Source organism: Anopheles maculipalpis, chromosome 2RL, assembly GCF_943734695.1.
Source record: "Anopheles maculipalpis chromosome 2RL, idAnoMacuDA_375_x, whole genome shotgun sequence".
In the NCBI taxonomy this organism is placed as follows: domain Eukaryota; kingdom Metazoa; phylum Arthropoda; class Insecta; order Diptera; family Culicidae; genus Anopheles; species Anopheles maculipalpis.
The window spans coordinates 24,677,933-24,705,706 of record NC_064871.1 but is presented as its reverse complement, the minus strand read 5'-3'; the positions used below and the strand labels follow the sequence as shown (position 1 = coordinate 24,705,706).

Below are 27,774 nucleotides of genomic sequence, written 5' to 3'. Positions count from 1 at the left end.
AATGAATGAATAATGTGAAAAGAAGTTAAACCGCTTAAGAGAAAAACTATTCCTGATATTCTAGTACCACAGAAAACGTATGTAACGTTTGAAAAAATTTCGTGTGTTATTTTATGTTTTTAGATCAACTTCTTATTTTTTCCGTAAGATGAAAATTTCATATATGTGTTTTTACTGTTAATCTTACTCAAAATAACTTGAAAATTTCTCAAAATTCGGTACAGGATCATTCTGGGGATAAATACCACACCCATTCCCCAACTGTACTAGGATCCTCCATTAAAGAACATCTGTAAACGGAGCAAACGGTCGTTTTTAACGGTTAATTACAAGAACTCCACAAGAGAAAGGTTGATGTGCCTCCAGCCTCAGTCAGAATTATTTATTTACTTCAGAGAAATAGTGCTTGGCTATTTAGTTTCTCAAAAAAAAACGACTTACTTCCATTTCGATAGAAAAACAATTTCATTACATTTGAACGGCACGTGGTTGATAATTTTACTTTGCGCAAAAAGTGAGCAAAATATGCCGGCGTGAGACGAGCATTTTACTCACTCAAATGAGAAAAACAGTGAGGAGCAGCTCGAATGCCTATCCATACTCGAATGCTGCTAGAATCATCCAACGCTGTCAATCGATGGAATGTCAAAACTTCAGCCTTTTTATTTTCTTGTGCTATTGCCAAAATTACATTTTGTGAACATTGCATAGGACGGTGATCAAAATGTACACAATTTTTGGTTATTTATTGTGAAAAAAGTGTTGCAATAACGGTTCCATCGCTCAGTACACTTGCAGAACGTTAGTTGTACTACGCGCACACAACCACAACAGGTAATTATTGTCCGCTGCCTGGTGCCTTTTTAGTTTGCACCTCCGCCCGAACACACCTGTGAAATCAATGATGACATCAACGCGCCGTTCTTCGCAGTGAAAGCAGCAACAGCAACAACTCGGCTACACACACGACCGACGGACGGAACTCCCTGAAAGTCCCGATATGGCCGAAAAGTATCTGAAAGTTGGGCAGCGAGTCGAGCTGACGGGCAAGGATGTGCGTGGCACGATCGCGTACGTCGGCATGACCTCTTTTGCGGTCGGCAAATGGGTCGGCGTAATATTGGACGAAGCCAAGGGGAAGAATAATGGATCGATAAAAGGACATCAGTACTTTTCGGTAATAGACTGGGTGGAAGGTGAATGTATTTAAACTAACATACACGCTCGTGTTTCAGTGTGAAGAAAACTACGGAATGTTCGTACGGCCAACGCAGCTGATGTTTATCGATGATGCTGGTAATCCGATCGAGGAGGCACAAACACCGGATGAAAAACCGAGGTCCCGATTGAGCAGGTTAGTAGAAGTAATGTTAGTGGACAACAGTCGTTCATAAATAGCGCGACAGGGAGTGAGAGGATAGGATCTTCTCATGTGCCTTGTGCCACCCATTTGTCCGGGGAAATCTCGAACCACATATCCATCCACACTCTGGGAAACCGTCATTGTTGCTGTCTCGTCTGTGTGGTGCTACCAGAAACTATCTATCTCTTCCGTCTTTCTCTTCCATCTACATATACTCCTGTAACCACTTTTGTCGTTGTAAAACCCCGCTAGTGCTAAGCGTACAACTGGCAGAGTACCGTAAGTGTCTAACAACAAAACACTCACAAAAATGTTTCAGCTGTTTTTCTAGCGAACTGCGACTTTATTCAACTCATCCTCCATTTCCATTCATCCGGCTTAAGTTGTGTGTGTGTAACAACGTTTAGTACAAATTAAGCTTTAAGTTAGTTCCCCACAATATAGTTGTTCCTCGATAATGGTTACAGAGACGCTTATAGACAACCTTCACGGATATTAGAGCGATTACAAGTATTCCTTAATAATTGTTATTTTAGCATTAGTAACCACGTACAGTAACACAGTTTAAAGCACAAGCAGTTTCATCTCGCAATCGAATTTATCGTACGATGGGTGGTTTTTAAGAATAGATTAGGTGTATTAGATGTTTCAAACATACGATTCACACTTTTCATTTGCATAAAATTGGTTCGCTGGTTGTCAGGGCTAATTGCTAAAGAGCATAAGGCCAAACAAAATTTTTTCACCCGGAAAGTTCTCTCCATCCATCATCTAACAAACCCCAGTGTCGATCGTTATGCAGCTTCAAATTTAAAATGCTACAACAGTGTTGATGCTGCTGCTCTTTTCTATTCGCAAATGCTGCTTTCGGAAGATGCACGATCAAAGAAGCATATCTAATTTAACTTATTTTTCATATATTTCCCTCTTCTGCTATCGCGTCCAGTGCGGGCTCAGTTCGATCACTTGCCTCAATGCCTGGATCGACACAAACTTTTACGGCCAAGCCAACAGCGTAAGTGAAGAAAGTGTTACCCCCAAAACAAGCAAACAACAAAAAACCATCCTGTAGTTTCGAAGTTTTCCATTTTGAAATGTATTATTCACAGCTTTGGTTTAGATTTTTTGGTCCCAAATTTGTAGTTTACTGAAAGCCACAAAAAAGCTTACAGTAAACGATGTTCTTTTGATTTTTTTGTTGACTGTACCAAATTTTTTCGTTGTATTTTTATTATTATTATTGTTCTCATTAACAGTTTAGCGTAAAGTAGCACATTCCATAACGTATTTACGAAATTTAACCCATTATCTTTCTCTTTTTCTTTCACCTGTCTTCCCCTTTCTCTTTATACCCACTCTGTGCCATCATACCATACCTATGTAATAATAATTCATGCCTGCCCGATGTCGATAACGAATGTGGAAACACTTCTCTACTAACCGACCGTCGTACTTACTCCAAACTTTGCAAAACTATATAATTCATCATCAACAATTCCACTCCATACATCGCTTCCTTCCTCCTGCTCCACCATCATCCCCCTTGGTCACGATCAACAACGACAGGGTGCGCCGAAAGTCTCCGGTCAAGCAGCCGCAAACGAAGCGCGCCTCCATGACAATGACACTGTCAACATCCAGGTTAATTTTACAATCATCCATTACTTAGCAAATATGTTACTTTATCTACTGTTCTGCCTGTGCATCTCCTTTGTGTATAGTTCACATAAACATGTTCCTTCTGATTCTGTTTCCTGCATGATCCTTTCGCACTTGTCGCACAATGCGATGTGCCAGCTTTTATTCTCATTATTTTATTGAAGTGGCGTGTATCTGTTTCCTCCCCAGTTTCCGTTGTTGTTTCGTTTGCATCCGGCGTATGTCTCGATTAAAATTATTTTTCTTCTATTTTTGGGTGCTTGCAAATATCGCAACACTTTTTCAACCAAGTTCTACTGCACATTGTTTTTTTTTTATTTCGTTTTGTATCCTTCGCTTCCACCATATGATTACGCTTGTTCTGTACAGCTGGTGTTTCTAATGTGTAGATATGTACTCGAGGAGTTTATCTTCATCCCAACACGCTACCCGTATCTGCAATGTGTCTATTCCGTGTGTATGCTACTGTAAAAAAATGGTTGCCCAACAAACAAAAAACATACATAATCATAATCTATAATGTCCTACGTCTTTATTCTGTCCAGCTCTAGGATGTCACTCAACCGGAGCACCAGTTCCCTCGGTTCCAAAACCCAACTTACCTCACCGGGCAGTGAACGTGCATCGGGACAATCCTCCATTCCTACGCCCGTTTCATCCATCCCAACCATGGTCAAGCCCGATCGGCACGAACCCCTGCAACGATCGCACATGAGTCCACCGGAATCGCTGCAAACATCGAAGCGCGCCTCCTTCGTCGAGACCGGCTTTGTGGAAACACTAAAGCCACAGTTCACCCCGGGGCAATCGCTCATCTCCCCATCGCCAGCACCAACACCCGCCCCGGGCTCCTCAACCGAAGATCGCATTCATATTCTGCAGCTCCAGCAAGAGTTGGACGAGATGCGCAAACTTAACGGTGATCTGAGTGAAAAGCTCGAAACATTGAAACAGCGCCGTGCGGAAGATCGCGAGCGATTGCGTGAGTTCGATAAGCTGAAAACACAGTACGAACAGTTGGTGGAGTTTAAGAGCAAAATCATGGACGCTCACTCGCTACTCCAGCGTGATCTGCAGCGTGCGAAACAGGAAGCTAAGGATGCGATCGAGGCACGAGATTTGCACAGCGAAGAGATGTCTGAGCTGGCAGAAAACGTTGAGCTCATCACGCTGGACAAGGAGATGGCGGAAGAGAAGGCGGACACGTTGGCACTCGAGCTGGAAACGGCCAAGGAGCGCATCGAAGAACTTACACTCGATCTGGAAATTTTGAAAACGGAAATGCAAGAAAAATTAGGCTCACGCGGCACGGCGGGTAGTGGTGGTGTTGGCACGGGAGGTGACGGGCCGACGGCCGTTGCCTCCACGTACGAATTCAAACAGCTCGAGCAACAAAATGCACGCCTGCGGGAAACGTTGGTCCGCTTGCGCGATCTCTCCGCACACGAAAAGCACGAAATTCAAAAGCTTGAAAAAGAACTGGAAACCAAGAAATCGGAAGTGACCGAACTGCAGCGTACGAAGGAAAAGTTTTCGGCCAAAATCGACGAACTGGAAACGCAGCTGAGCGATCTACAGGAGCAGGTTGATGCGGCACTCGGGGCCGAAGAGATGGTTGAGCAGCTGGCCGAAAAGAAGATGGAGCTGGAGGATAAGGTGAAATCGCTCGAAGAAGAGGTGGCGGAACTGGAAGCGCTCGAGGAAGTACACGAGCAGCTGGTCGAAAGCAACCACGAGCTGGAGATGGATATGCGCGAAGAGCTGGATCTAGCGCACGCCGCCAAGCGTGAAGCGATACGGGAAAAGGATGCTGCCCTCGAGACGATTGTGGATCGTGACCAGACGATCCTTAAATTCCGCGAACTTGTTCAACGGCTGAACGATCAGTGTCAGGAGTTGCGCGAACGGTTGAACCAAGAATCGACCAAGCAGCAACAACAGCAGCAGGCCAAGGACACTGCACTCATTACGGAAACGATCGACTTCAAGCAAATGTTTGCCGAATCGAAGGCTTTCACACGGGCTATCGATCTGCAGCTGCGGCAAATTGAGCTGACACAAGCAAACGAGCACGTGCGCTATCTGAGCGCATTCATGCCGGACGTGTTTATGGCACGGGGTGGTGATCACGATGCCATTCTCGTTATACTACTCGTTTCGCGCATCGTGTTCAAATCGGGCATCATTGTCAGTCAGGCACGGGAACGCTTCTCTAACGTACCGCAGATGGATCGTGCAGCAATCCTTTCCGGGCACGAGGTAGCACAGTTTGGATTCCGGTCGCGTTTGCTGCATCACGTGCACAATCTGCAGAGCATTATGCACCAGTTCCTGTTTAGTATGACGGGCTGTAAGGCAGATACGTTGCTGAAAATCGGTGCGGCACTGCCGGAGATGCAGGCCCAGGAAAAGATGGTGGACGAGATAGTGGATATGTTGAAGGCGAACCAGCTCGACGAAAACTCTTCCACGGATAGTAAGTCACAAAGCAGTGGAGACACGCCTTAGGAGCGGGAATAATACAATGGTTTTTATTTTCATTTTCTGTCCAGATCTCGAGAAATGTGTTACATTCTTCAACGCAATGTATGTGGTACTGCTGACCGGTGAGGATCTCGTCAACGAAACACAAATTGTGCGCGATTGTACGGCTTCGATCGGTGCGGCATGTGATTCGATCGCGAATGATTCCAACATCATTAAGATACTGATTAAGGTACGTTGGTGTGGTTCTTTAGAAGTCTTCCAATATCTACTTATTAGCAACATACCTTCAAGTTCAAGCGTCACCATCTCCAATTGGTCCTGTCATTACCACCTTGAGCTCGTTGTAGCTCTCGAGATCGGTAGTAGATTTATCTAGCAAATGGCTCAAGTCTGCTGAAGATAATTCTAGAACAAGCGAGCATCCAGTATACAGTTCCCTACTAGAACTTCTCTCTAGTTCTCAGTCCTAATCCTAAGAGCCCTGTCTCTGGCACAAGAGCCCTGGCACATGTAAAGTACTCCAAATGCAGCCAAACGCTGTCAGGCATATCCTGTATTCTATTTCTTCCAGATGTTGAAGACCGACTCTTCAAAGCTGGAGCTTTTGTCCCAGAAAAGTTGTGATACTCAACATGCTCCCTTTCAATTACTAATCTATATTTAAATGTATTTCCAGCCTGGCGATGAAACTAGCGACTCCGGACTGCTCCTCCAGTATATCCTTCAGAACGTAGAAAACATACGCCAACAGCTAAAGCTCGTCAAGCGTCGCCTACCGCAAGATGTCGCCATCACCAAGTGCAACCTCTCGATGAACACGCTGCTCAACCTGAAACGTACCGCCGAAGCACTGAACAAGGTGATGAGCGTACTGTTCTACGCTACCCGCCAATGTCTCCAGCTGGTCACACTCGATCCAGAAACGGAAACATCCGTACCACACGACAAGCTGTGGGAGATCCTCTCGAACGGTTGCGAAAAGGTGTACGAGCAGGATGACCTCGGTCCGTCACAAAACGTGCGCACCGTGCTCAGCGCAGCAAGCACCGATATGGGCCAGCTGGCACAGTATCTGCTCGATCACGAGTATGAAATCATTTCGGCCACAAACACCGCCAAACCGGAGGAAAAACCGGTGGCACCGATCATCCTTCGGGCGCAGGCAGTGAAGAAACAGCTGGAAGAGACGAAAACACTAACGGCAACGCTCGAAAACCGTGAGGCCGAAATTCGACAGCTTAAGCTGGCCGCTAAGCTCAAGCAGAACGAACTGTCCGAAATGCAGATACGCAAAGATTTGGCCGAGAAGAAGCTGTCCGTGTTGCAGCAGGATCACGAAACGAATACGACGCGCCTACAGAAGCAGTACGACGAAGTGTGCGCCAAGCTGAAACAGTACGTTTGGGTTGAATTTCTTTTTTTCATCCGTTATTGGTTTGGAGGCTGACATACCTTTTTCTTCTCTGCTTTTTTGTTACTTTTTGACCCCACACAGGAAGGAAAAAGAATTCGAAGAAACGATGGACCACCTGCAGAGCGATATCGATTCACTCGAGAGCGAAAAGAGCAGCCTGCGCGATAAGCTGAAATCGTTCAGTTCGCGCAAGGTCGATCTCAAAACTACCACGGCCCTGGACATTTCTGCCAGCTCGCCCTACATCGCCCAGGAACTGTCGCTCCTGAAGCGTGCCTTTAAGGACGAACGTACCGAACGGTTGAAGGTGCAGGCGAACGAGTATCGCAAGATTCTGGCCGGACTGGAACCGCTGCACGTACCGCAACCGAAGGACGACCGCATCCAGGAGCTGGAGCAGGAGATTACGCGCGTCAAGCACGACCTAATCATGTCCCTGGTGAAGGGTGCCGAAATCCCTTCCACCTACACCGTGCACGGTAGCGTCTCGAAGTCGATCCTTGATCACGAAAATCAACAGAAGCAACATCAAACACAGATACGGGCCAAGGCGGAACAGTTGGCGTGTGATGTGGTGCAGGAGTATCTTAGTCGAAAGCCGCACCGTGCTGCCAAAGCCGATTTTGCTTCCTTCCCATCGAACGAGCTGTCGGCTGCGTTTCGTGTGAACGTTCGGGTGTGAAGCGAGGTGTGTATGATAATTTGCTAAGTTTAGCGTGATTTACTCAGGATAAGAGAGATTTGGCTCACCAGCCTGGCATCAGCTCAGCATCCGTTTTTTTTTTGTTGTTGTTTGTATATTTATTTATTACACCTTTGGTTCGATAATGTCTCAGCAGCAAAGCGTCGTGCACAGATAGAATTAGGGTACAGTGTAATAACCGTCAGGACTGACTACTTACCGATGGGTGATTTACAGTCACAGTTATAGATAGACAGACAAAAGTGTATAGCCAAATAAGCGAGGATTTTTCGTTTTTATCACATGTTTAATTTGAATTTATTTGCACCCCGGTTTTTGTGTGTTCTGTGCATTTAGTTAGTAGCAGTTTTTTTAAAAAATTGATGCTTATAAAAATTGTACATTATTTAAAAGAAAACAATAATTTACAACACCTTTACATTAGAATACGAATCAAAAGGCGAAGTATAGCAAAAAATCAGGATTACACACACACATATGTATGTGATGGAGCACAATTGTAACGGAACGTGAACCATATTGTACCATTCCTTACTGCTTCCTTTGGCAGCAAACAAGTTAATAAAGCCCCCGTTTCTGTCGTGATATGATTACTAACCACGAAAGCTTATCAAACTGTGTTACGGCGACATTTGCTGTCGGTTGTTTGTAGTCTTGGTCCTGGAGGGGCGAAAGAGCTTGCGGCGTTTGATATCAAACGGCGAAGGAAATCGTACTAATGCTTTTGCGTTTACTAGCAAAATGAGCTTCCACCGTCCAAGGGCTCCATTGTTGTGCAACAAAAGACCTACAAAAACGAAGAGGTCATCACAGTCAAACTTCAACTAGCAAGAGGATTTCGCAGACGGAAAGAGCGCGTCTATCAAGGGAATCTCATCGGTCTAAGGGCTTAGGTGATAAAGAGGCCTCGCATGAACACATGCTAAAAAAAAAAAAATCCGTCCACGGCTGCATCCGATCTCCTATCCGGTTTGACTCCACATGATCCAGCCAACGGTCTCGCTATGTGCCCATACGCCTCGTCCTGAACTGGACGCTGACGACCACCTTCCTGGTGGAGCATTACGCATTACCACCTTCCTGGTCAGGCTTCCTCATCACGTTCCCCAGCCATCGTATCCTTCGGGTTTCAGGTTACCGTCAGGATGTCCCACCAAACAGCTCAGCTAGCTCGTAGTACTTTTTCTGTCACCTAAAGGTCCTCTGGGTCTTGGTCGCATTGATCCTCAATCCAATTCTATCGGCCTCGAGTTTCAATCGGGAGTAAGCCTCGCACACCGAGGATGTCAATGTCATGCGCGAAGCCATAAAATTGGAGAGATCGAGTGAAAATCGTGCCCCGGATGTCGAAGCCCGCGCTTCGCGTGACACCAACCAGAACGATTTTGAACATCAAACAGAAGAGACCGTCCCCTAGCCTCAAACCCGGTGAGTTCCGAACGAATCCGACAGCATGCTCGACACTTCTTTTACGTGGTTCCTGGCGCCATTGGCAAAAATCAACCACCTGACTCTTAAAGGCACCTTAAGTACGCCTTACCCCACATGATTGATTTGTCAATTTCTTGTTTCACTGATCCCCCGCTACATTGTGCCGCATGCTCGAATTTGCGGCAAGGTTCTGCTATAAAGGACAGACTTAACCTAACGTTATCCATCATTCAACATTTCTTTCTTTCGTTCATTCAGAACCAACAGACACAAAGTAAGCAAACAAGATTTTAGTGTAGCATTTTTGTTTCTCTTTTTTATTCTTTCTCTTCCTTACATATTTAAGTTCAGTCGATGGATGAGAAACAATGAAACGAACTGAAACGGAATTGTTTGTTGTTGTTTACAGCGCGCACCCTGCTATTACCACCCTACTACTGCTGCTGACCCTATTAGTCGATGAATCCGCGTGAATCCTAAGAAAGAAATCACACAAATTGTACCCTCTTTTTTGCTGTTGTTGTTTCACAGTTCTTCTTCTTTTCTTACTATTTGTGGCAGTAGAAGAAGACATAGATTTGCGTTACAATTTGACAAGTCTCTCAGAGGGACAAGGGTAAAACAACGAGAAAAGAATTTAGTTTTTGCTTTTCCTCACTAAGTTAACTTATAACGCAATCTATCGGCTGGGGAAAGTGAGTGTGTAAATAAAAAAAAAAAGGATGCGTGTGTGTGTAGAAGGGAAAGTTGTTTTGTTGCATTCGTTTTCATCATTTCTCGCTTCCTTAGGTTGAGGCGCGCTGGAAATTCTACCTATTTTTACACCATCAAGTGCAACAAATCGAACGAATTAGAACTAACGTGTGGGTTAATAATAATTCGCCCTTTTTTCCTGTGGACAGTGGAAGACCATCCAACAACTTTTTCCTATTTATTCTCGACTAATCAGGGGCACTAATTTTTCCCGTCTTTCTCTGCTCTATGTAAAGGAATTATCCATGCGGATTTCTTCTGCACTTGCTCAATAAATTAAAAAAAGACGTGCAAACTGCGCTTCACGGACACACAATAATAGTATTTTGTCAAACAAACAAAAACAAGTTAAACAAAAAAAAAATCCGCGCAACCATCATTACTACTAAAACATTCTCCTCTCTGTCTCTGTGTGTTTTTACTTGGTTTACCATTTGTTTTACGGAACGAGTATCACTCATCTAGAAAATAAGATGAGACTCCGAGAAAACGTTACTTCACCACCCACTGGTGCTTTTTTCCTCCCTTCCTGTCCCGCGGGTTTACGCACTGCGTGCCCCTTGGGGGGTGGAAGGTTGGGCAAATAACGCTGAGTTGAGAGATGAGGTGTGTTTTTGTGTGTTGACTACTTGTGAAATGGAATCCTTCGAATAGGCCACTCAAAGGACCACAATGAATGAAAGGCGATTGAATTTGCATTATTTCCCAACGGGAAGAAAATGCTTTCTTCTTATGGATGTCCTCTCCTCTCTTGCTTCTTACAGCTCATCCTTCAGCTCATCGTCATCCTCTCCACCGGCCGACGGTGGTGGTGCACCGCCACTGCTGGCGTACAGCTTGGCAATGATTGGCTGCACAATGTCTTCCAGCTCCTTCTTCTGCTTCTTGTACTCTTCCGCCTCGGTATCCTGATTTTCGTCCAACCACTTGATCTTCTCGTCGATCGCTTCCTCCATCTTTGCCTTATCGTCATCCGACACGCTAGCACCGAGCTTATCCTTCGAGCTTAGCTGATTCTTTAGGCTGTACGCGTAGCTTTCCAGTTCGTTGCGGGCCTCGACACGCTCCTTCAGCTTCTTGTCGTCATCCGCGAATCGTTCCGCATCCTTAATCATCCGTTCAATATCGTCCGGCGTCAGACGGTTCTGATCGTTGGTGATGACAATCTTCTCCCGGTTGCCCGTACCCTTATCCTCGGCCGACACTTGCAGAATGCCGTTAGCGTCAATCTCAAACGACACTTCAATCTGTGGAATACCACGCGGTGCCGGTGGAATACCGGTCAGATCGAACTTGCCAAGCAGATGGTTATCCTTCGTCATCGGACGCTCACCCTCGTACACCTGAATCGTGACGGTGTGCTGGTTGTCCGAGGCAGTCGAGAAGATTTGCGATTTCTTCGTCGGGATGACGGTATTACGCGGGATCAGCTTGGTCATCACACCACCCACCGTTTCAATGCCCATGGTCAGCGGGTTAACGTCGAGCAGTACGATCGCGTCCGTGTCCTGTTCGCCCGAAAGTACACCGGCCTGTACAGCGGCACCATAAGCGACGGCCTCATCGGGATTGATACCACGGGACGGTTCCTTACCGTTGAAGAACTCCTTCACCAGCTGTTGCACCTTCGGGATACGGGTCGAACCACCGACCAGCACAATCTCGTCCACATCGTTCTTCGTCATGTCGGCATCCTCCAGCACCTTGTGCACCGGTTTCATCGTCGAGCGGAACAGATCCATGTTTAGCTCCTCGAACTTGGCACGGGTAAGCGTTTCGCTGAAGTCATCACCCTCAAAGAACGATTCAATTTCGATGCGCACCTGATGGCTGGCCGACAATGCACGCTTCGCCTTCTCCACTTCACGACGCAGCTTCTGTACCGCTCGGTTGTCCTTGCGAATGTCCTTGCCCTTCTTCTTCTTGTACATCTTGATGAAGTGATCCATCACGCGCTGATCAAAGTCCTCACCGCCCAGATGAGTGTCACCGTTGGTGGCCACCACCTCGAACACACCATTATCAATGGTCAGCAGCGACACATCGAAGGTACCACCGCCCAGATCGAACACCAGCACATTCTTCTCGCCATCCTTCTTATCCAGTCCGTAAGCAATGGCGGCAGCAGTCGGTTCGTTGATGATACGCATCACCACCAATCCGGCGATCGTTCCCGCATCCTTCGTGGCCTGACGCTGAGCATCGTTAAAGTAAGCCGGCACCGTAACGACGGCATGCGTAACCTTCTTGCCCAGATAGGCTTCGGCCGTTTCCTTCATCTTGCCCAGCACCATGGCGGAGATTTCCTCAGGTGCGAACACCTTATCGCCCTGCCCAGTCGACACCTTGATGTGTGGTTTCGAGTTCTTTTCAATCACCTTAAACGGCAACAACTTAATGTCGTGCTGGACGGTGTGGTCGGTGAATTCGCGGCCAATCAGACGCTTCGCATCAAACACAGTGTTTTCGGGGTTCGTCGTCAGCTGATTCTTGGCGGCATCACCGATGAGTCGTTCGCCATCGGCGGTAAATGCAACGTACGACGGCGTGATACGGTTACCCTGATCGTTGGCAATGATTTCAACGCGTCCGTTTTTGTACACACCGACACAAGAGTAGGTGGTGCCGAGATCGATACCGACCACCGTGCCGATATCCTTGTCCTTTTCTTTTTTCTCCTCTGCCGAACAGGCCAACACGGCCAGTACGACCACCAGGGCCGATTGTGTTAATAGCTTCATTGTAGTGTTTTACTCTCTGTTCTGTTAAGAAAATGGGAAAAGTCAGCGGGAAGAAACGGAAAATAGTTAGCAACGGTTGCTTAAACACACAGCAAAAATATTTGGAACATGAAGAAGTAGCATTTCTTGTCCTCATAGCCTGCTAGAAATCGAGAAACACGTGTCACTACGTACGAGCAATTGACCGAAGAGCGAAATAAAAAAAAAATAATTTCATTAACAATTTCATATACAATTAAAACAAAGGAATTGAAGAAAAATGGCTAAAGAAAAGACTTTAGGTGACGAGGATAATTCATCTCATGCCACATAATCACTCCAACATCCGCCGCCATAAGGCCACGTCAGTTGTTCGAACAGACCCATTGAAGCTGCCAATCATCAAAGCAAGCTACTTTCGTTACATGTTTCACATCAAGTTACACGTTGAATTATGAAAACTTCACTGAATATTGGGTCATTCCGCTGTTTAGCATTAAAATCACGTCATCTCCCTCGACAACGACAATTCAAAATCGGGGAAACAACCGTTATGTCTGTTGACCTCATTAAACTATCAACGCCCGTTTCTATATAACGCCGGGTCTTGAACTGTACTTTGTTGGTTTCATACGCAACACAACAAAAGAGGTGTTTAATATTCCGAAACATTTTCAATTAGAACGCTACCTAAGCCATCACTCATTGAACAATTTCTAGAAAACTCACTTGATTCAACAGCGAAGGTTCCTAACTGACAGGAGATACCCAACTTTCTACCACAACGACTGAAATAGAACTACAGAAGAAGCGACTTCTATCCCCCCGAACAGCTAGTCCTGGCTCCAATTCGGAAAGAACACGTCAACCTTTCGGTGCGTACGACCTATCTTTTTCACTCTATCGTGCTGTCTTTAGCAAGCGCGATCTTGCATCTCTTGCGCACTACGTCCCGTCTGCTCCCAAGAGCCATTGAAACCGTACGGAAAATGGCCCCCCATATTAGCTACCATTTTTCGCATATCCCGTTTCTTCCTACTCTCCCACAAGCACGACCCACAAATTCTAGAATGTTCCCGTTCGCCTGGCCACGATCCCTGGCACCACAATCGAAAATGTCCTGTCCTGGGGAGTCACACACATTAACAGTTGCCCATTTTTACATCTATTTTTTGCGGCTAACCTAAACACAATCACGCTTTTACTCGCTAGCATTCTTCCGAACACCTCTCTCGTTACCGGCACCTTATACAAATTATGCTAGCCGAAACACGATGAAAAGTGCAACTTTCAACTTACTTGGCGAGTTTTTGTTTCTCCAATCGCAACCGCACTATAAGTAATTCACCAAACTAGCGGGACTTTTACACCCAGTAACAATTTCTAATCACAGTTTGCAGTACCTTCCAACCGGATTTTTTCGCTTGTCTTTTCTCTATTGCTGAACTGGAAATGAACGACCTGCGCTACCATTCGCCCAGGCTTTATTGTTCCTAAAGTACACGTCAACCTTAACGCCGACGAGCTTCACGCACACTAGCACACCACGTTTGCATGACGTGTTTCGTTCAGTTGGTGGGGGATACTGTTGACGTTTTCGTTCAGTTGACTGGGGTTTCGTCCAAAATGTAGTTAAATTGGATAGGAAAATAGGGACAGTAAAGCAATTTTTGATTTTATGGAGGATGAAATAAATTATTATCATCATTCAGTAGTGTATTATGATTATTTCTAATATTATTAATATTATTATCTACATTTTATTAAACAGAAATATTGCCACCTTTTCCCATTGTGTCATCAGGGCGAGTGTTTGTGCCCATGCAGCAAACATATTGACAGTTGTTGGGGTCATCGCTTCGTGTGGTGCTTTTTTCTACCTAGAAAAACGTAAACAACTGACGAAATTTGGTTTTGTTTTTAGCTCATCCGTTGGAAAACTGTAATCGATCAGGAATTTACATCTTCTCTATCATCTACTTTTCCATCACTTCCACAAAATGCAAAGAAATCTAACCCAATCCAAAGAAGCACTTCTGAAATCCTACAATTCCCGTCTGAAAGAAGACATTCGGAGTATGCGAGAAAATTTCGAAGGTAAGAATTTTATTTTTCATTATTCCGTTTTTGATATTATATTAGTTTCCATTGTTTCATTGTAGAAATCATCCGTCTTGCGAAAGGTGAAAATGACACACAACTATCAAAGATAACCCAATGCGAACAGGACACGTACGAAACACAGGTCCGAGCGGCTAACATTGTACGTGCCGGCGAATCGCTCATGAAGCTTGTGTCCGACATCAAACAGTACCTTATCCTGAACGACTTCCATTCAGTAAATGAAGCGATCTGCAGCAACTCCACGCTCTACCGTACCACGCAGATCGATCGCGACAACAAGCTGATGGCCGTCCGGGACGATATGGCGGCTGATCTGTACGATCTGGAGGAAGAATACTACACCAGCATTTATAAGTGATCTTAATAGATTTATTTTCATTTTTTAATATATATAACATTGGATCGTGTGGCTAATTTGTAGCTTTCTTCTTTTTCTTGGTATTAAAACGGTCCAGAACGCTTTTCGGCTCCAAAGGAATGAAATCGGGAGATTCCTCTGTCGTTTTCTCTTCCGCCAATAGCTTTTCCTTGATCTCGCGTAACTCATTGGCTGCCTCGCGGAATCGAGCTTCCTTTACGTTTCGCTTGATCTGCACAAGTTTGGCTTTCGATACGCGGTTACGCTTGCGTGGTTCGAAGTCTATCCGGGGTGGTTTCAGGGTTAGCAGCTTTACCTTTTGCTCTAGCCGTGCTTTAGCGGACGGTACATCCACCTCATCGATTTGCGTAGGATTAAGCGAGATAAATTCGGCCGGTATCTTCTCCAGCAGTTTGTGCACCTCTTCCTCTCGCCGTTGCGAACGCGATTGGTAAGGATTGGCTTCGAACGTGTCAAAGTTTGGCTCACCCGAACCGGGAACAATCAGTGATGCGAAACCTTTGGCCGTTCCTACACCGAGGATATCTTCGTACGGACAGAATCTGATGCTAGATATTGGACCGTTCGTTCGATGTCTGATGTACGGTTTCATTTGATCGTCGGTGGAACTGTTATCTCTGCGGTAAACCTCGCACACATTACCCATCGACAGTGCCAAAAGGCCGCGCTGGGACAACTCCAACTCGGAAGCCGCCGTATTGATGTAATACGTTTCGAGCGGACCTTCTAGCTGTCGTATGTCCCATATTTTTACCTGCCGATCTAACCCGGCCGTTGCCATATGGATACCTTGCGGGTCGATCGCAACTCCCGTCAACGGTACCGGATGGCAAAGCATCTTAGCCAGCGGATCCCGCACCATCGGTGACCACATGGATACGACACCCTTCGAGCCACCAACGCACGTTACCGCGTTCCATGGATTTTGTGCCATCGCCAATATCTTGCCCATTCTGGTGTTGTAGTTTCCCACCGATACGCCAACCGATACGTCCATCCACGAAAGGAATCCATTCTCACCAGCACTGTTTAGCAAAAAGTGATACGGCAAATACTCCAATCGCACGCTCCGGTGCATTGTCTTAATGCAGTGGATCTCCGTCCCTTTGTGGTCGTACACATGTACCCAGTTCTTCTGCGCCACAGCGTACATGGTTTGGTTCATCAACCAGGTAACATCGTGCACCGATTCCATCACATTCATCTCACACAACAACTTCTTACGCACCCAATCGAATGCGGCAACGTGGCCGCGCTTTCCGCCCAGTAGCAAATATCTACCGTTCTTCGTGTAACGCGTACGGTACGGTCCAAAGTCAAGCGTTAAGTTGAAATGTTTCGTTGCTGTCGTTATGTCCACATTGTCCACTATTTCTCTCTGCGTAATGTTGGTGGTACTTTCGCCTTCGTCCGCCTCCAGATAACCTTCCTCCTCATGGAGCAAAATTTCTGCCCGTGCCGCTTGCTGTGTGGCAAATTCAATATTGATATCCTTGCGCTTTTCATTGATTTGGTGGAATTTGGATTTCACACCGCCCACATTCATGCTTTCGCCCCGCGAGTGGCGCATCAAAGCGGCTGGATCGATTGGAATTTTAAGCGCCTTTTCATGCTTCGGTCTGAGGGATGCTTTTCGGTTGAAAGCATTATTTTGCTTCTTGTTTTGAAAGGTTCGACCAGGTGCTTCTCTATCTTTCGGTTCGGTTTTAACTTCCCGTTTTACTTTGGGCGCAGGGAGTGCAGGTTCGTTGTGTTCCATCTCGGGGTCTTTTGGTTCCTTCGGTGCTTTACCCTCAGTGAAATAACGTGGCGTAACGACCCGTTTTTTCACCTGGAATCAAATGTGAAACGAGCGTATAACCGATTTGCAAAATCGTACACATTAACAGCCATAAATTACCATCTTGTATTCTCGTAAATAACCTTTACAAATGGAACAAAATGTGTTTCACAAAACCACTCAACGCGATGAAAACAATACGGCGTAAACCATGCTTTCCAGTTGTTCAAAAAATCCAAAAGTCAACATGTCAAATTTATTTGACGTTTGATCAAAATGGGAATTAGCACAATTATCAAATTGATTTTGATTGATTTTGGTTTGCTTTGAAAAATTGGAGATATTATTTATTTAATTAATTTTGATACAGTTTCTTACGTCTATAAGAGGATTCATATCATCTAACTACGAGGATGGAAATCAAATTTCATCTGGCGGATTGTTATTTGTTTGCTTGTTCCAGACAAAATCGGGCTTTTCTAGAACTGTCATCCGTTTTAGTACAATAATTTGTCAAATGAAAAAACGCAGATAAAAGGTATCAAAGTAAGCAGCAGCACAATTGAGTCTTTTTCCGGAAAAGAGTAAAGGAAATTTTATTCTGTGTATAGTAAAAAGACGGTGATCGTATCAAACGAATCGGAAAACTGGCAAGTACTGCATAGTGGAATAGCAAAAGCACACATTTCAGCCAAACGATCACCACAATTTAGTGCTTTTCGGACGAAAAACGATGTAAATAATGGTCTCAAACAAACCACCAAACAGCGAAGGAAACAAACGCATCGGCAATCAAATGGCGAATCGGCAGCGATTTAAGCCGGGTATGATGAACAAGCAGTACAACCCGATGCTGATGAACAATATGCGAAACATGAGCGCAATGTTTAACGCTAATCAACTTGGCGACGATCCCGGCTTCGTCGATTTCAACGATGACTCAATTGCTTCCACTACGAACGGAACAGGTAACAGCAACACAGGTGGCCCAAATGCCGCAAGTTCGAATGTATCGGATGGGGGAAACAAAACCGCTCCTTTTGCCAATGGTAATCGACGTATGAATCCACCGATGAAGCGCCCTATGAAGAACGGTGGAGCACCACCCGGAGGCATGAGGAATCGTATGAACGGTGGAGGTATGGCTAACTGGGGTCCTCCGATGCCACCACCAAATATGTTTCCAGGCCCACCTGCACCGGCCGGTCGACGAGGTCCGATGAATCCACCACCGATACCACCGCCCGTTCCACCGGCCCATTTCCGCAGCGGGCCAGGTATGCGTATGAGAGGTCCTCAGAATGGAAGGTACGGTACAGGAATGACCGGTCCGATGTCACTTTTGTCGATGAACAGACCACTACCTCCACCAATTCCACCAATGAACGGACGGCTGATGCCACCGCCACCCGGCATGGGACGAATGATGCCTCCACCCTTACGCCACGGATTGGAAGGACCGATGCGTCGGAACATGAACGGTGGTAACCTGCACGGGCGTGGAATGGGTGGCAAGATGGGTGGTCCATTTGCACGGAACGGAATGGCTGGAAGTGGTGGAACGGTAGGATTGAACGGAAAGCGTACGCGTGCCAAACCGGCCCAACTACAGAACAGGGAAGAATACCCGCTGGACAAACCGTGGGTCACGGCAGACATTAAAGCGGAGCACGATAAGAAAGCTGATCTCGCGAACCGTCTGAAGGGACACCGAGATGATGCACTTTTTGCGCAGTTTAAGGAACAGCGGGATAAGTTCGTTAAAATGTATGAAGCCGCTCGCCTGGAGTATATTGGAAAGCATCCGGAACAGGTAAGTAATTTGCACTTTTCATACCTGACGTGGCATTGTTTTTGTGTATGGTTTGTTTTCCAAAAAATACAGTAATATTCTATACAATCTTCAATATTGACCTCGATGCACTTTTTGCTTAAATAATCAAGTAAATGATTTACCGATGATTGCAAAGTAGTTTAAATCATAAATTACCTAAGAAATTGCACAAACATTGAAACACACAAATTTTGCCCACGGATTCGTTGCAGGACGTAGAAAAAATATTAACAGCGCCGGCTTGTAAAAAGGCCCGTCTCGAAAATGTAGACAAAACTAACGCTGCCGCAGATAATACCACTTCAAAAACGGAAGAAACCACTAGCAGCAGTGGAGAGGTTGTTGTAACTACTACCGATCCTTGTAATGACTCTACGAAGAGTGACACAAACGGTTGTGCCACTGCTTCTTCATCTCCTTCTACTACCGCTACTACTACTACTACTACTATTACTACTACTATTGATACCAATGATAGCACTGAAACCACAACCACTTCGCCCAAGGACGAACAATCGTCACCTGATACCGAATTAAGTCCTACGGTGGTGGATGCCGCTACAGTCGAATGCACCGTTCCCGTTTAGTAAGTCAATGTGCATTTATGTTTTTAGTCAATAATAACTATTACAGATGATGAGCTAATGAATCCGTTTTTGCGATTAATGGATGTGTCAAGAAAATACACAACTAAACATTTATCGAAACTCATAATACGAAAAATAGATTCCATCTTGAGTAGGATGAATCGCAAATTGGAACATCACATGATAATGATGTGTATATTCGAAGTGTATGTAAATGAACGGAACACAGTTGTGTGTTTTGATGGTCGTTGCACAATGGTTTTTGTTTTGCTTTTGTTTTCCATTTTCTACTCGCTAGACTGACAGGGCCAAAATCCAAACTAAGCATGATATCACTATAAAGAAACAATAGTTTCGATCTAATTCTTTGTATCGAAACAATGTAACGAGCACAGTTACTAAACTGCAGAGATAATCTTTTAACCATACAAATATATATACTGTTACACACGTTGCACATTTAGCACCAGATAGCTCCAGATAACTAACAAAACGAAAACTATCGAAAAAACCAATGCCTGTTTGCTAACAGCAGCAATAATCGTATAGTATAATAAATCCCACCAAAATGTTTAACGAGTTACTACAGATACCCAGATTGTCGATCTGAAACACGTACACTCTGTACACCGCAATAGTTAGCTTCGGTTAAAAGGGGGAAACGGACGTCGCACGCATACAAAATAGTCATATGTACTGCTGCAGAGGGATGCATATCCTTTATAACTATTACCAAGTAATACGGTTTTTAATCTCTAGAAACATGTACACTCTACGTAGAACGCCACAGTAGTAGTATTCAGAACGTCAGAATGGCTTGAAATGGAATTGGAAGTGTGTGTGTGTGTGTGTGTGTGTGTATGTATGCGGATTTGTAACGGAATTTGTAGTAAAAATATACATATATCAGAAAAATTACACCTTTTTTAACTACCGTCATTAATTGATGGTTGTTCGTCAGCTTGATGATTAGAAAACGGCCGTATTTGGACGATCGCATTACAGTAAAAATGTCATCATGTGCGTTAGTATGAATATTATCATCATAAAACCCTTTTTTCGTGCTAGCCAATATAGTAAGAAGACGTACAGAGATCCAACGTACCCGACTGAACTGCGAACAGAAACACTGTATCTCTGTTTTTGTCTATATACTGCTGCTACTTAGAAAATCCTGTGCACTGTATGGTTAATACAAATGGCAGCAAATGTAATGAAGATAGTAATGATAATATAATGCATTTCATTCGAACACTCTTACAGAATTATGTAAAATCACATCATACAGGCGGAAATATAATGCGATATGAAAAAAAAGAATGATAACTCTTATTCGCAATATACTAGAGCGCAGCTACAGCTACTTCTAGCAGCTTCTAGCCCCAAGCATAAAGCATTAATAGGGAATGAATATTTCAAATATTGTAATAATGGTAATTGAAAGATAAACTAATTTAATCAAAAACGCAACACTTGTTCTGTTATTGTATAGTTATTTTATCGAAACAACAAAATTTTATTTTTGTGCGGGTATGATCTATTTAAAAACAAGTTGCTATCTTAAAAGTAATTCAATTTTATTAGTCAAAAATTTTATTTCTCACACTTTGTGCTAGCTATCCTGATTTAAAAAGAAATTAAATTTTGAATTGAAAGGATGATGTTTTTTTTATTGTTAGAAACCGATTTGTATTCGTTCTATTTCCTTATACCCCTTTCCTACACCCATTTGTTTCAATTTTAGTGGACCAATTTTTAAATCAATTATCGTCATTCTATCATACTTTAGATCGGTCAAATTTAGTTATTGCATTTGAAAAAAAAACATGCGTCGCGGTAGAGGTATCAGTAGCAATAGGCCAAACTTTGTATGTGGCAGAATTTGAATTTTGCATTTATAGAATCGTGGTTAAAATGATTGCATTTGGAATTCGTTCATATGAGGACAACCATCATCATTATACCATTAAAATGTTTTTCCTTGGATTGCCGTTGTGAGATGTAAAATTTTGTTTCCTTTATTATGTTTATGGTAGTTTGATTGTTTTGCTATTTGCAATAGTTTATTTTATTATAGTTATAGTCACCATCCGCTGCAATGGTTGGTAAACGATAAACACATGCAGCAGTCTCACTGCTGCATCTTCTCAGGATTGCATTATGTTACTTATTTATGTATGGTTAAAAGTTTATAAAAACGGATTATATGTCTTTTTTTTAGTAAACACAGACCAAGACGAAGATACGGATGTAAAGTATTTGCACCTAACAATTCAGCGTGATATTGTTCTACTAACAAACAACCCTGTCCCCCCATACATATACTCATCGTTTACGTTAAACATTAAATAAATGGAATAAATTTTGCCAACTGATGTGATGTGATAGTTTGCCCCCTTTTTGTGTTTGTAAAAGTTACATTTAACTGCACATAAAACATCCAGAAATAGTTGTTTCGAGATTCGTTGCTACATTTACGCTACACACTGTATCACAGGCTCACGTGCGCTTGTCTCTGGCTCCAAGGACTCCGCGCGCCTGCTTTCTTGATGCGCCCGCGGTCTAAATGGGTAAAGCTCGCTGTATGAGTGCGTACGCGGCTTGTATCGTACGATTCACCTTCTCTACGCACGATGCCACTACTACCGCCGTTCGCAAAACCGGCACTGGACCACCACGCCATCACGAACGTAGCATGGTACGCACAGTGGAGGAATGTAATTGTTGGCACAGAATGAATTGTAACAAAATGTTGTAATACTACAAATTTTTTATGTACAAAATAAAATAAAAAATTGTAACTTTTCATCATTTGATGAAGTATCATCATCATTACAAAGTAATGAGCAAAAAAAGGTCTTTCAGAAAAAAACACGATCAAACAAAATTTTTGCCCACTGTGCCGTGGAACCGCGTCGTCTCGGTTCGTTCAATACCGGCGCACCGATCGAACGGCATTCGGTAGTGTGCATAGAAGTTAGACGCAACGTGTGCTTGGTGTGTCCGTCTCTTTAAGTTCTTCGTCGGCTTACTTCATATTCTATCGCGTACCACCCCGGGACTCAAAATTCATTCCCTACGCCGTTTGCTGTGCACCCTGACATCGTACAAAATGTCCAGCCCGTAAGTTTGTCACCGTACTTCCCTCCCCAGTGTTCGCCATTCATGCTTGCGAGCCACAAAGGGCACCTTCGGCTGCCCTATGCAAGTCATCGTTTGACGCGTCGATCTTTTCACACCGTCTGTCGCTTTGCGGTTTGATTGCATTGTTTGCCAAAGTTCTTACGGTTCCCTGCTCAGTGACCCCCACAGTAAACACCCGGGACTGCGATACTCATTATAGAACCGCGACAAGAGGCCACACGTAATGATCAGCAAGAAGTTATGCCGACTCCCCTGCCTTGTGACGTATTTTGCTAGTGGCCTTCCGGTGCTGTTTGCTTCCATGTTGAAGAATTTTGTTTGCCTTTCAGTACCGATGATTTCCTTTCCATCAAACAAACAGGCTAAGGCGCATGCTATGGCCAACACACACAATTCCTTATCTCACTTTCGTGACTATTGTCGCGAGCGATTGTGCTTGTGATTTTTTAACGTCAGTCGAACATGATCTAGCGGCGCATCCGATTTTGTGGGCAATCTGTTATCCACCTCTAAATCGGGACTAATTGCTGCACCCCATCGTGTCTTTCCATGTGAATGATTCATCACAATAGTCGGCACACGGTGTGAAACGGTGGCCTAAAGTGCGCCCCTAAGCATGCACGGACAAGGTCACCTGAAGAGCGATCAGCAACGCATGGTGCTGAATGATCAGAGAACCTTCAGAATGGCAAAAAAAAAAAACAAAAAACGATGGAGTCTATGGAGCTCTACTTGCATAATATCTACCGAACCGATGATCGTGCGTCCTGTGACCTCGTGGCACAAGCCCCAGCAAACGTGAATGGTTGATGCGATGTGGTGGTTACGCTAATGTGCAGTTTTGAATGATGATCGGCAAAATCGGATTTTGCCTTTTTTTTTCGTTTCCCTTTCCAGGAAAGCTGATATTGCTCTGATCGGTTTGGCCGTGATGGGACAAAATTTGATCCTCAACATGGATTCGAAGGGTTTCGTCGTTTGTGCCTACAATCGTACTGTTGATAAGGTAAGTAATCGTAACATTTCCCTGAAGATCACAGTATGCTCTGCTCTCTCTGCTTCTTGCTTTCGTTTTAAATTCGATCACAACTTTCAATTCGCAAGATTGCGTTCGAAGTTTATGCAACGAAACGCAAGCTATAGCAATATAGTTATTATGTCATATATAGACGGAGAGCTTTAACTTTCACCGGCCAACAGACGGATTAACTGAGGCGTGTGAGGGAGCGCATGAACTTTACTGCATTTTGTTGTAACTTACGATTAAAACTTAATTTCTGGCAGTAGTAGTATTGCTCACATGATCCTTTTTGGGTTGAACAGTAACAGATCATTGTCCTTCACGTAACATTGAAATGACCCCACACTGCTTGGGGTTGCAGTGGCTCGCTAAGTGACCCTTTACCGCTTCACACGGAAACGATCGACGTGGATTTTGCATAAATGGATCACCTGCGTTCTCGGGCTAATTAATAGCGCATCTGATTTTGTCCTCTCGCTTTAGGTCACCCATTTTCTGGAGAATGAAGCAAAAGGTACCAACATCATTGGGGCCACCTCGCTGCAAGATATGGTGAACAAGCTGAAGAAACCGCGCAAGATCATGATGCTGGTTAAAGGTAAGCATTGAAGGAGAGAGCCACGAGGCATGTAGGTTGAAAGTATAGTATAAATGTAGGGTCAGTAATGTCATTTGTAGGTTGTGCTACCAAGCGCAATTAAATTGGGTTCGGTGTGGAAAGCCGATTCCCCAAAACGGTACAAGATTAACGGCCTATCCAAGCGATAAGCTACAGCTTTATGCTTCCCATCAAGAGCTGGTGGATGTGCAATGCAAGGGCAAGAAGTGAAAGCTCCCTCGGTGCTGATCTTTTACAGGCTAGGCTTGCCTGTCACGCGTCTTGCTCGCTACACTGAGCGTCCCTGAGCATTGATCTTGAAATCGTATGAAGTGTCGCGGTTAACGATGGAGGAAACAATCGCACGCAATCGCCAAGTAGCTAGCGCGAGTAGAAAAGAGATCGATTATGGCCTGCCTGCGAGACCTCTAGTCAGTATGCCCCCACGCTGGAACGATGTGAACGATCGCATGTTCTAGATTTGTTGCTCATGTGACTCTTGTAGGCTGGTCAGTGTTTAAAGTTGTTCTTTTTTTTTTGGTGGATTGGATGGGAAAAGACGCTTGAAGAGGTCATTTTAAAGCTAAACTAGGAGGGTCGGTGGTAGGAGACAACGGTGTCGGACAATGGTAGGACCGAGGCTCAAATTCCATTCAGACCGTTCCTCTGTGAAGAAAATGTAATTATTACTATTTATTAATTTTATTTGTAGCCGGCAGCGCAGTAGATGATTTCATCAATCAGTTGCTTCCGCTGATCGAGAAGGGCGACGTGATCATTGACGGTGGAAACTCGGAACACCAGGATTCGGCCCGCCGTTATGAGGAGCTTAAGGCCAAGGGTATCCTGTACGTGGGTTCGGGCGTGAGCGGTGGAGAAGAAGGTGCACGCTATGGACCTTCTCTCATGCCCGGTGGACATCCTGATGCTTGGCCGTTGATTAAAGATATTTTCCAGGTGAGTAAATCCTGTCAATCCTGTCTGAGAGAATAGTTTTGATTCTAATTCTCGTACCCTCTTGTAGGCAATTTGCGCCAAATCGAATGGCGATCCTTGCTGCGAATGGGTCGGTGAAGGAGGTGCTGGTCACTTTGTAAAGATGGTCCACAACGGTATCGAGTACGGTGATATGCAGCTGATCTGTGAAGCATACCATCTGATGCTGGCGCTCGGCATGACGCAAAAGGAGATGGCACAGGAATTTGATGAATGGAACAAGGGTGTGTTGGACTCATTCTTGATCGAAATTACCCGCGACATTCTGAACTATCGTGACGAGGAAGGCTATTTGCTGGAACGTATTCGTGATACGGCTGGACAGAAGGGTACGGGCAAGTGGACGGCAATCGCTGCCCTCCATCATGGCGTACCGGTCACGTTGATTGGTGAAGCTGTCTTCTCGCGGTGTCTGTCTGCGTTGAAGGAAGAACGTGCCCGTGCTAGCAAACAACTTGCAGGACCGAGCACTAAAGCGTCCGTAGCGGATCGGAAACAATTCCTTACCCACATCCGCAACGCACTGTACTGTGCGAAGATCGTTTCGTACGCCCAAGGTTTCATGCTTCTGCGGGAGGCGGCCAACGAGTACAAGTGGAACCTTAACTATGGTGGTATTGCGCTGATGTGGCGTGGAGGTTGCATTATCCGTAGTGTGTTCCTGGGCAACATTCGTGATGCGTTTGTGCGCAATCCACAGCTGTCGAATTTGTTGCTGGATGATTTCTTCAAGAAAGCCATGATGGATAACCAGCAGTCGTGGCGTGAGGTGGTTAGCCAGGCAGTTCTGTGGGGTGTGCCAGTGCCTGCCCTTTCTGCAGCGCTTGCTTTCTTCGATGGGTACCGGTCGGAACGGTTGCCCGCTAATTTGCTGCAGGCTCAGCGTGATTATTTCGGTGCTCATACGTACGAGCTGCTAGGTAAGGAGGGCAAGTTCGTACACACCAACTGGACCGGTAAGGGTGGCAATGTTTCGGCCAGTACCTATTTGGCTTAAAGTGGCCTAACAGGCGTGAGAGGTTGAAACGATCATACTTAGTGGATGGATCTCTTACCCTTCGAAAACGACGCACTCTCCATTCCATCTTCATCGAATCAAATCTCGTAACCGAAAACAGTGTTTGACATTGTTTTGCGCTTTGGCTGATTGATTTCGCTGCTCACGCTGCATTTCGTGCAACGGTTTATTTATTGTTGATATTTTTTTGTATCCTGTTTTCCTTGTAATAAAAAAAGTGTTGAACCCAAAACACGGTGTTTCTCTTTGCAGCTGACAATTTGGGGATTTTATAATTAAGAAGGCGGTACAGTGACGAGGCGACAACTTGCGATGGTCTTTACACGGTAGAACCGGGATTCAAGTCCCATCTGGAAAGTTCCACCCTAGTGAGAACTGACTATCCAACAACCGCCATGATCTAAGACAGTCGTGAAGCCAAGAATAAGAGGATAATTATGAATTGGTTTAATTCCTAAATTAAACGACCATTTAACTGCTTAATTGAAACTGATGCACTCAGAGCCATCTGGCGGCTATAAATAACACGTGGATTGTACACACTATTCCGTGTGGATATAAAGCGATAGATGGAGAAAATATTGTGTGAAATTCTAATATGATACTATTATAACTTTACAAGCGTTCAATGAGAAAAATATCAAACCGTCAGTTACAAAACGATAGCTGTCAAAGCTTGTCCATTTGACACATCAAGCAAAACGAAACATCAAACTCGCATGGCGGGCCGTGCGTGCTCTGTTGAAGTGGTTTGTTTTGATTTACATTGCGTCAAAGAAACCGCATATTATATCAACACAAACATTCGCCTGCGAGCAAGGAGGTGCTCTCGATTTCATTCCATTTCTGATAACAAATTAGCCGTGTATGGCCGGAACGGGACACAGGATGAAGGTACTATCGCTCTACAAACAGCTGCTCCGTGCGTCACAAAAGTTTGATTCGTACAACTATCGGTAAGTATCGGCATGCCTCAAAATCTGGTGCGCGATATCAGATTATTGATTGCGAATCGTTTAATTTCACAGTATGTACGCACTGCGGCGGATCCGTGATGCATTTAGAGAAAACAAAGCATTAACCGATAGTGCCACCATCGCTAGTGAGCTAACGTACGCACAGAAAAATCTCGACATCATCAAACGACAGGTGAGTGCGTTAGTTGGACTGGCGGATGTTTATCAGCTGGTACTTTGAGGTTATGAATGCGAACGGCCGGAGTAATATGATGTAATATTCTTGTAATATGAATGCAATCCGTTCGCGCTCTGTATGACGGTTCTATGTTTCATAGAAAATTTAACTTTTTTTTGCAACGCCAACTCGTGATCATTTAGCAGCTTTATGTAAAACGTATTTCCGCTTTTATCCACTTCTTTACATGCTGTGTATGTCCCCGGGCGATGATCCCTCGCAGACCGTAATTGGACAATTGTATGGAGCACCGGATAAGCTAGTGATAGAGAAGTAAACTCCATCATCATTTACTAAGTTCGTACCGGAACGCTCTAGTGCCAGCGAGGACTCTGTTGAAAATGCTGCTTAATGCTTTAACAACTCGAAAAGAAAAGAGAAAAAACCAAAGGCAGACTTTGTAATGCAAGCAGATTTAGATTTTAGTTATGTTCACCCGTTGGAAATTGTGTTCATCGCGTTCAATATGAGTTGTCTGTCTTGCGGAATAAAGGAGCAGCAAATTTACATCGAAACGATGGCATAGTGTAAAAGCCATAATCATTACAACAAGAGCGATGGGGCAAATG

General features: G+C 44.6%; 7 protein-coding genes across 10 annotated transcripts in view; 5 read left to right on the top strand and 2 right to left on the bottom strand.

Moving 5' to 3' along the window:
• The first annotated feature begins 997 nt into the window (after positions 1–997).
• Positions 998–7,605, top strand: LOC126556759 (dynactin subunit 1). 3 transcript variants are annotated; one of them, XM_050212233.1, is made up of 9 exons: positions 998–1,177; positions 1,236–1,354; positions 1,616–1,642; positions 2,310–2,378; positions 2,930–3,004; positions 3,568–5,498; positions 5,575–5,738; positions 6,186–6,904; positions 7,005–7,605. In XM_050212233.1, the coding sequence occupies exons 1-9, from the start codon at positions 1,001–1,003 to the stop codon at positions 7,603–7,605; spliced, it is 3,882 nt and encodes a 1,293-aa protein (XP_050068190.1). In that variant the 5' UTR covers positions 998–1,000. The 3 variants fall into 3 exon arrangements, with proteins under 3 accessions (XP_050068190.1, XP_050068191.1, XP_050068192.1); XM_050212234.1 differs by lacking the exon at positions 1,616–1,642; XM_050212235.1 differs by lacking the exons at positions 1,616–1,642; positions 2,930–3,004.
• Positions 7,606–10,568: 2,963 nt separating this feature from the next.
• The window catches only part of LOC126557342 (endoplasmic reticulum chaperone BiP), a 205,185-nt gene continuing 187,979 nt past the window's right edge, over positions 10,569–27,774 (bottom strand). For both annotated transcript variants that reach the window (XM_050213070.1, XM_050213071.1), the window contains exon 2: positions 10,569–12,565. In XM_050213070.1, coding sequence (XP_050069027.1) covers positions 10,569–12,551 — 1,983 coding nt within the window. In that variant the 5' untranslated portion in view covers positions 12,552–12,565. The remainder of the gene's footprint in view (positions 12,566–27,774) is intronic.
• Positions 14,513–15,027, top strand: LOC126559377 (mediator of RNA polymerase II transcription subunit 22). Its single transcript, XM_050215527.1, has 2 exons — positions 14,513–14,627; positions 14,693–15,027. Exons 1-2 carry the CDS (start codon positions 14,531–14,533, stop codon positions 15,010–15,012), a joined length of 417 nt encoding a protein of 138 aa, XP_050071484.1. The 5' UTR covers positions 14,513–14,530; the 3' UTR covers positions 15,013–15,027.
• LOC126565702 (WD repeat-containing protein 46) lies at positions 15,065–17,209 on the bottom strand. The gene is made up of 2 exons (XM_050222909.1): positions 17,192–17,209; positions 15,065–16,864 (listed from the first exon to the last, which is right to left on the bottom strand). Exons 1-2 carry the CDS (start codon positions 17,207–17,209, stop codon positions 15,065–15,067), a joined length of 1,818 nt encoding a protein of 605 aa, XP_050078866.1.
• LOC126557896 (DNA-binding protein K10) lies at positions 17,540–19,234 on the top strand. Its single transcript, XM_050213806.1, has 2 exons — positions 17,540–18,626; positions 18,860–19,234. The coding sequence occupies exons 1-2, from the start codon at positions 17,556–17,558 to the stop codon at positions 19,232–19,234; spliced, it is 1,446 nt and encodes a 481-aa protein (XP_050069763.1). The 5' UTR covers positions 17,540–17,555.
• LOC126557892 (6-phosphogluconate dehydrogenase, decarboxylating) lies at positions 22,285–25,990 on the top strand. Its single transcript, XM_050213801.1, has 5 exons — positions 22,285–22,357; positions 23,276–23,384; positions 23,883–23,997; positions 24,710–24,954; positions 25,022–25,990. Exons 1-5 carry the CDS (start codon positions 22,347–22,349, stop codon positions 25,988–25,990), a joined length of 1,449 nt encoding a protein of 482 aa, XP_050069758.1. The 5' UTR covers positions 22,285–22,346.
• LOC126559545 (LYR motif-containing protein 4) lies at positions 26,779–27,531 on the top strand. The gene is made up of 3 exons (XM_050215715.1): positions 26,779–26,967; positions 27,040–27,160; positions 27,429–27,531. The coding sequence occupies exons 1-3, from the start codon at positions 26,879–26,881 to the stop codon at positions 27,480–27,482; spliced, it is 264 nt and encodes an 87-aa protein (XP_050071672.1). The 5' UTR covers positions 26,779–26,878; the 3' UTR covers positions 27,483–27,531.

Coding starts and splice junctions, on each gene's coding strand:
- LOC126556759 (XM_050212233.1), top strand. CDS start 1,001: ATGGCCGAAAAGTATCTGAAAGTTGGGCAGCGAGTCGAGCTGACGGGC. Junction 1,178..1,235: donor AAGGACATCAGTACTTTTCG/GTAATAGACTGG, acceptor CTCGTGTTTCAG/TGTGAAGAAAACTACGGAAT. Junction 6,905..7,004: donor GTGTGCGCCAAGCTGAAACA/GTACGTTTGGGT, acceptor GACCCCACACAG/GAAGGAAAAAGAATTCGAAG.
- LOC126559377 (XM_050215527.1), top strand. CDS start 14,531: ATGCAAAGAAATCTAACCCAATCCAAAGAAGCACTTCTGAAATCCTAC. Junction 14,628..14,692: donor TATGCGAGAAAATTTCGAAG/GTAAGAATTTTA, acceptor GTTTCATTGTAG/AAATCATCCGTCTTGCGAAA.
- LOC126557896 (XM_050213806.1), top strand. CDS start 17,556: ATGGTCTCAAACAAACCACCAAACAGCGAAGGAAACAAACGCATCGGC. Junction 18,627..18,859: donor TTGGAAAGCATCCGGAACAG/GTAAGTAATTTG, acceptor GATTCGTTGCAG/GACGTAGAAAAAATATTAAC.
- LOC126557892 (XM_050213801.1), top strand. Junction 23,998..24,709: donor GATCATGATGCTGGTTAAAG/GTAAGCATTGAA, acceptor TTTTATTTGTAG/CCGGCAGCGCAGTAGATGAT. Junction 24,955..25,021: donor TGATTAAAGATATTTTCCAG/GTGAGTAAATCC, acceptor ACCCTCTTGTAG/GCAATTTGCGCCAAATCGAA.
- LOC126559545 (XM_050215715.1), top strand. CDS start 26,879: ATGGCCGGAACGGGACACAGGATGAAGGTACTATCGCTCTACAAACAG. Junction 26,968..27,039: donor TTTGATTCGTACAACTATCG/GTAAGTATCGGC, acceptor TTAATTTCACAG/TATGTACGCACTGCGGCGGA. Junction 27,161..27,428: donor TCGACATCATCAAACGACAG/GTGAGTGCGTTA, acceptor GATCCCTCGCAG/ACCGTAATTGGACAATTGTA.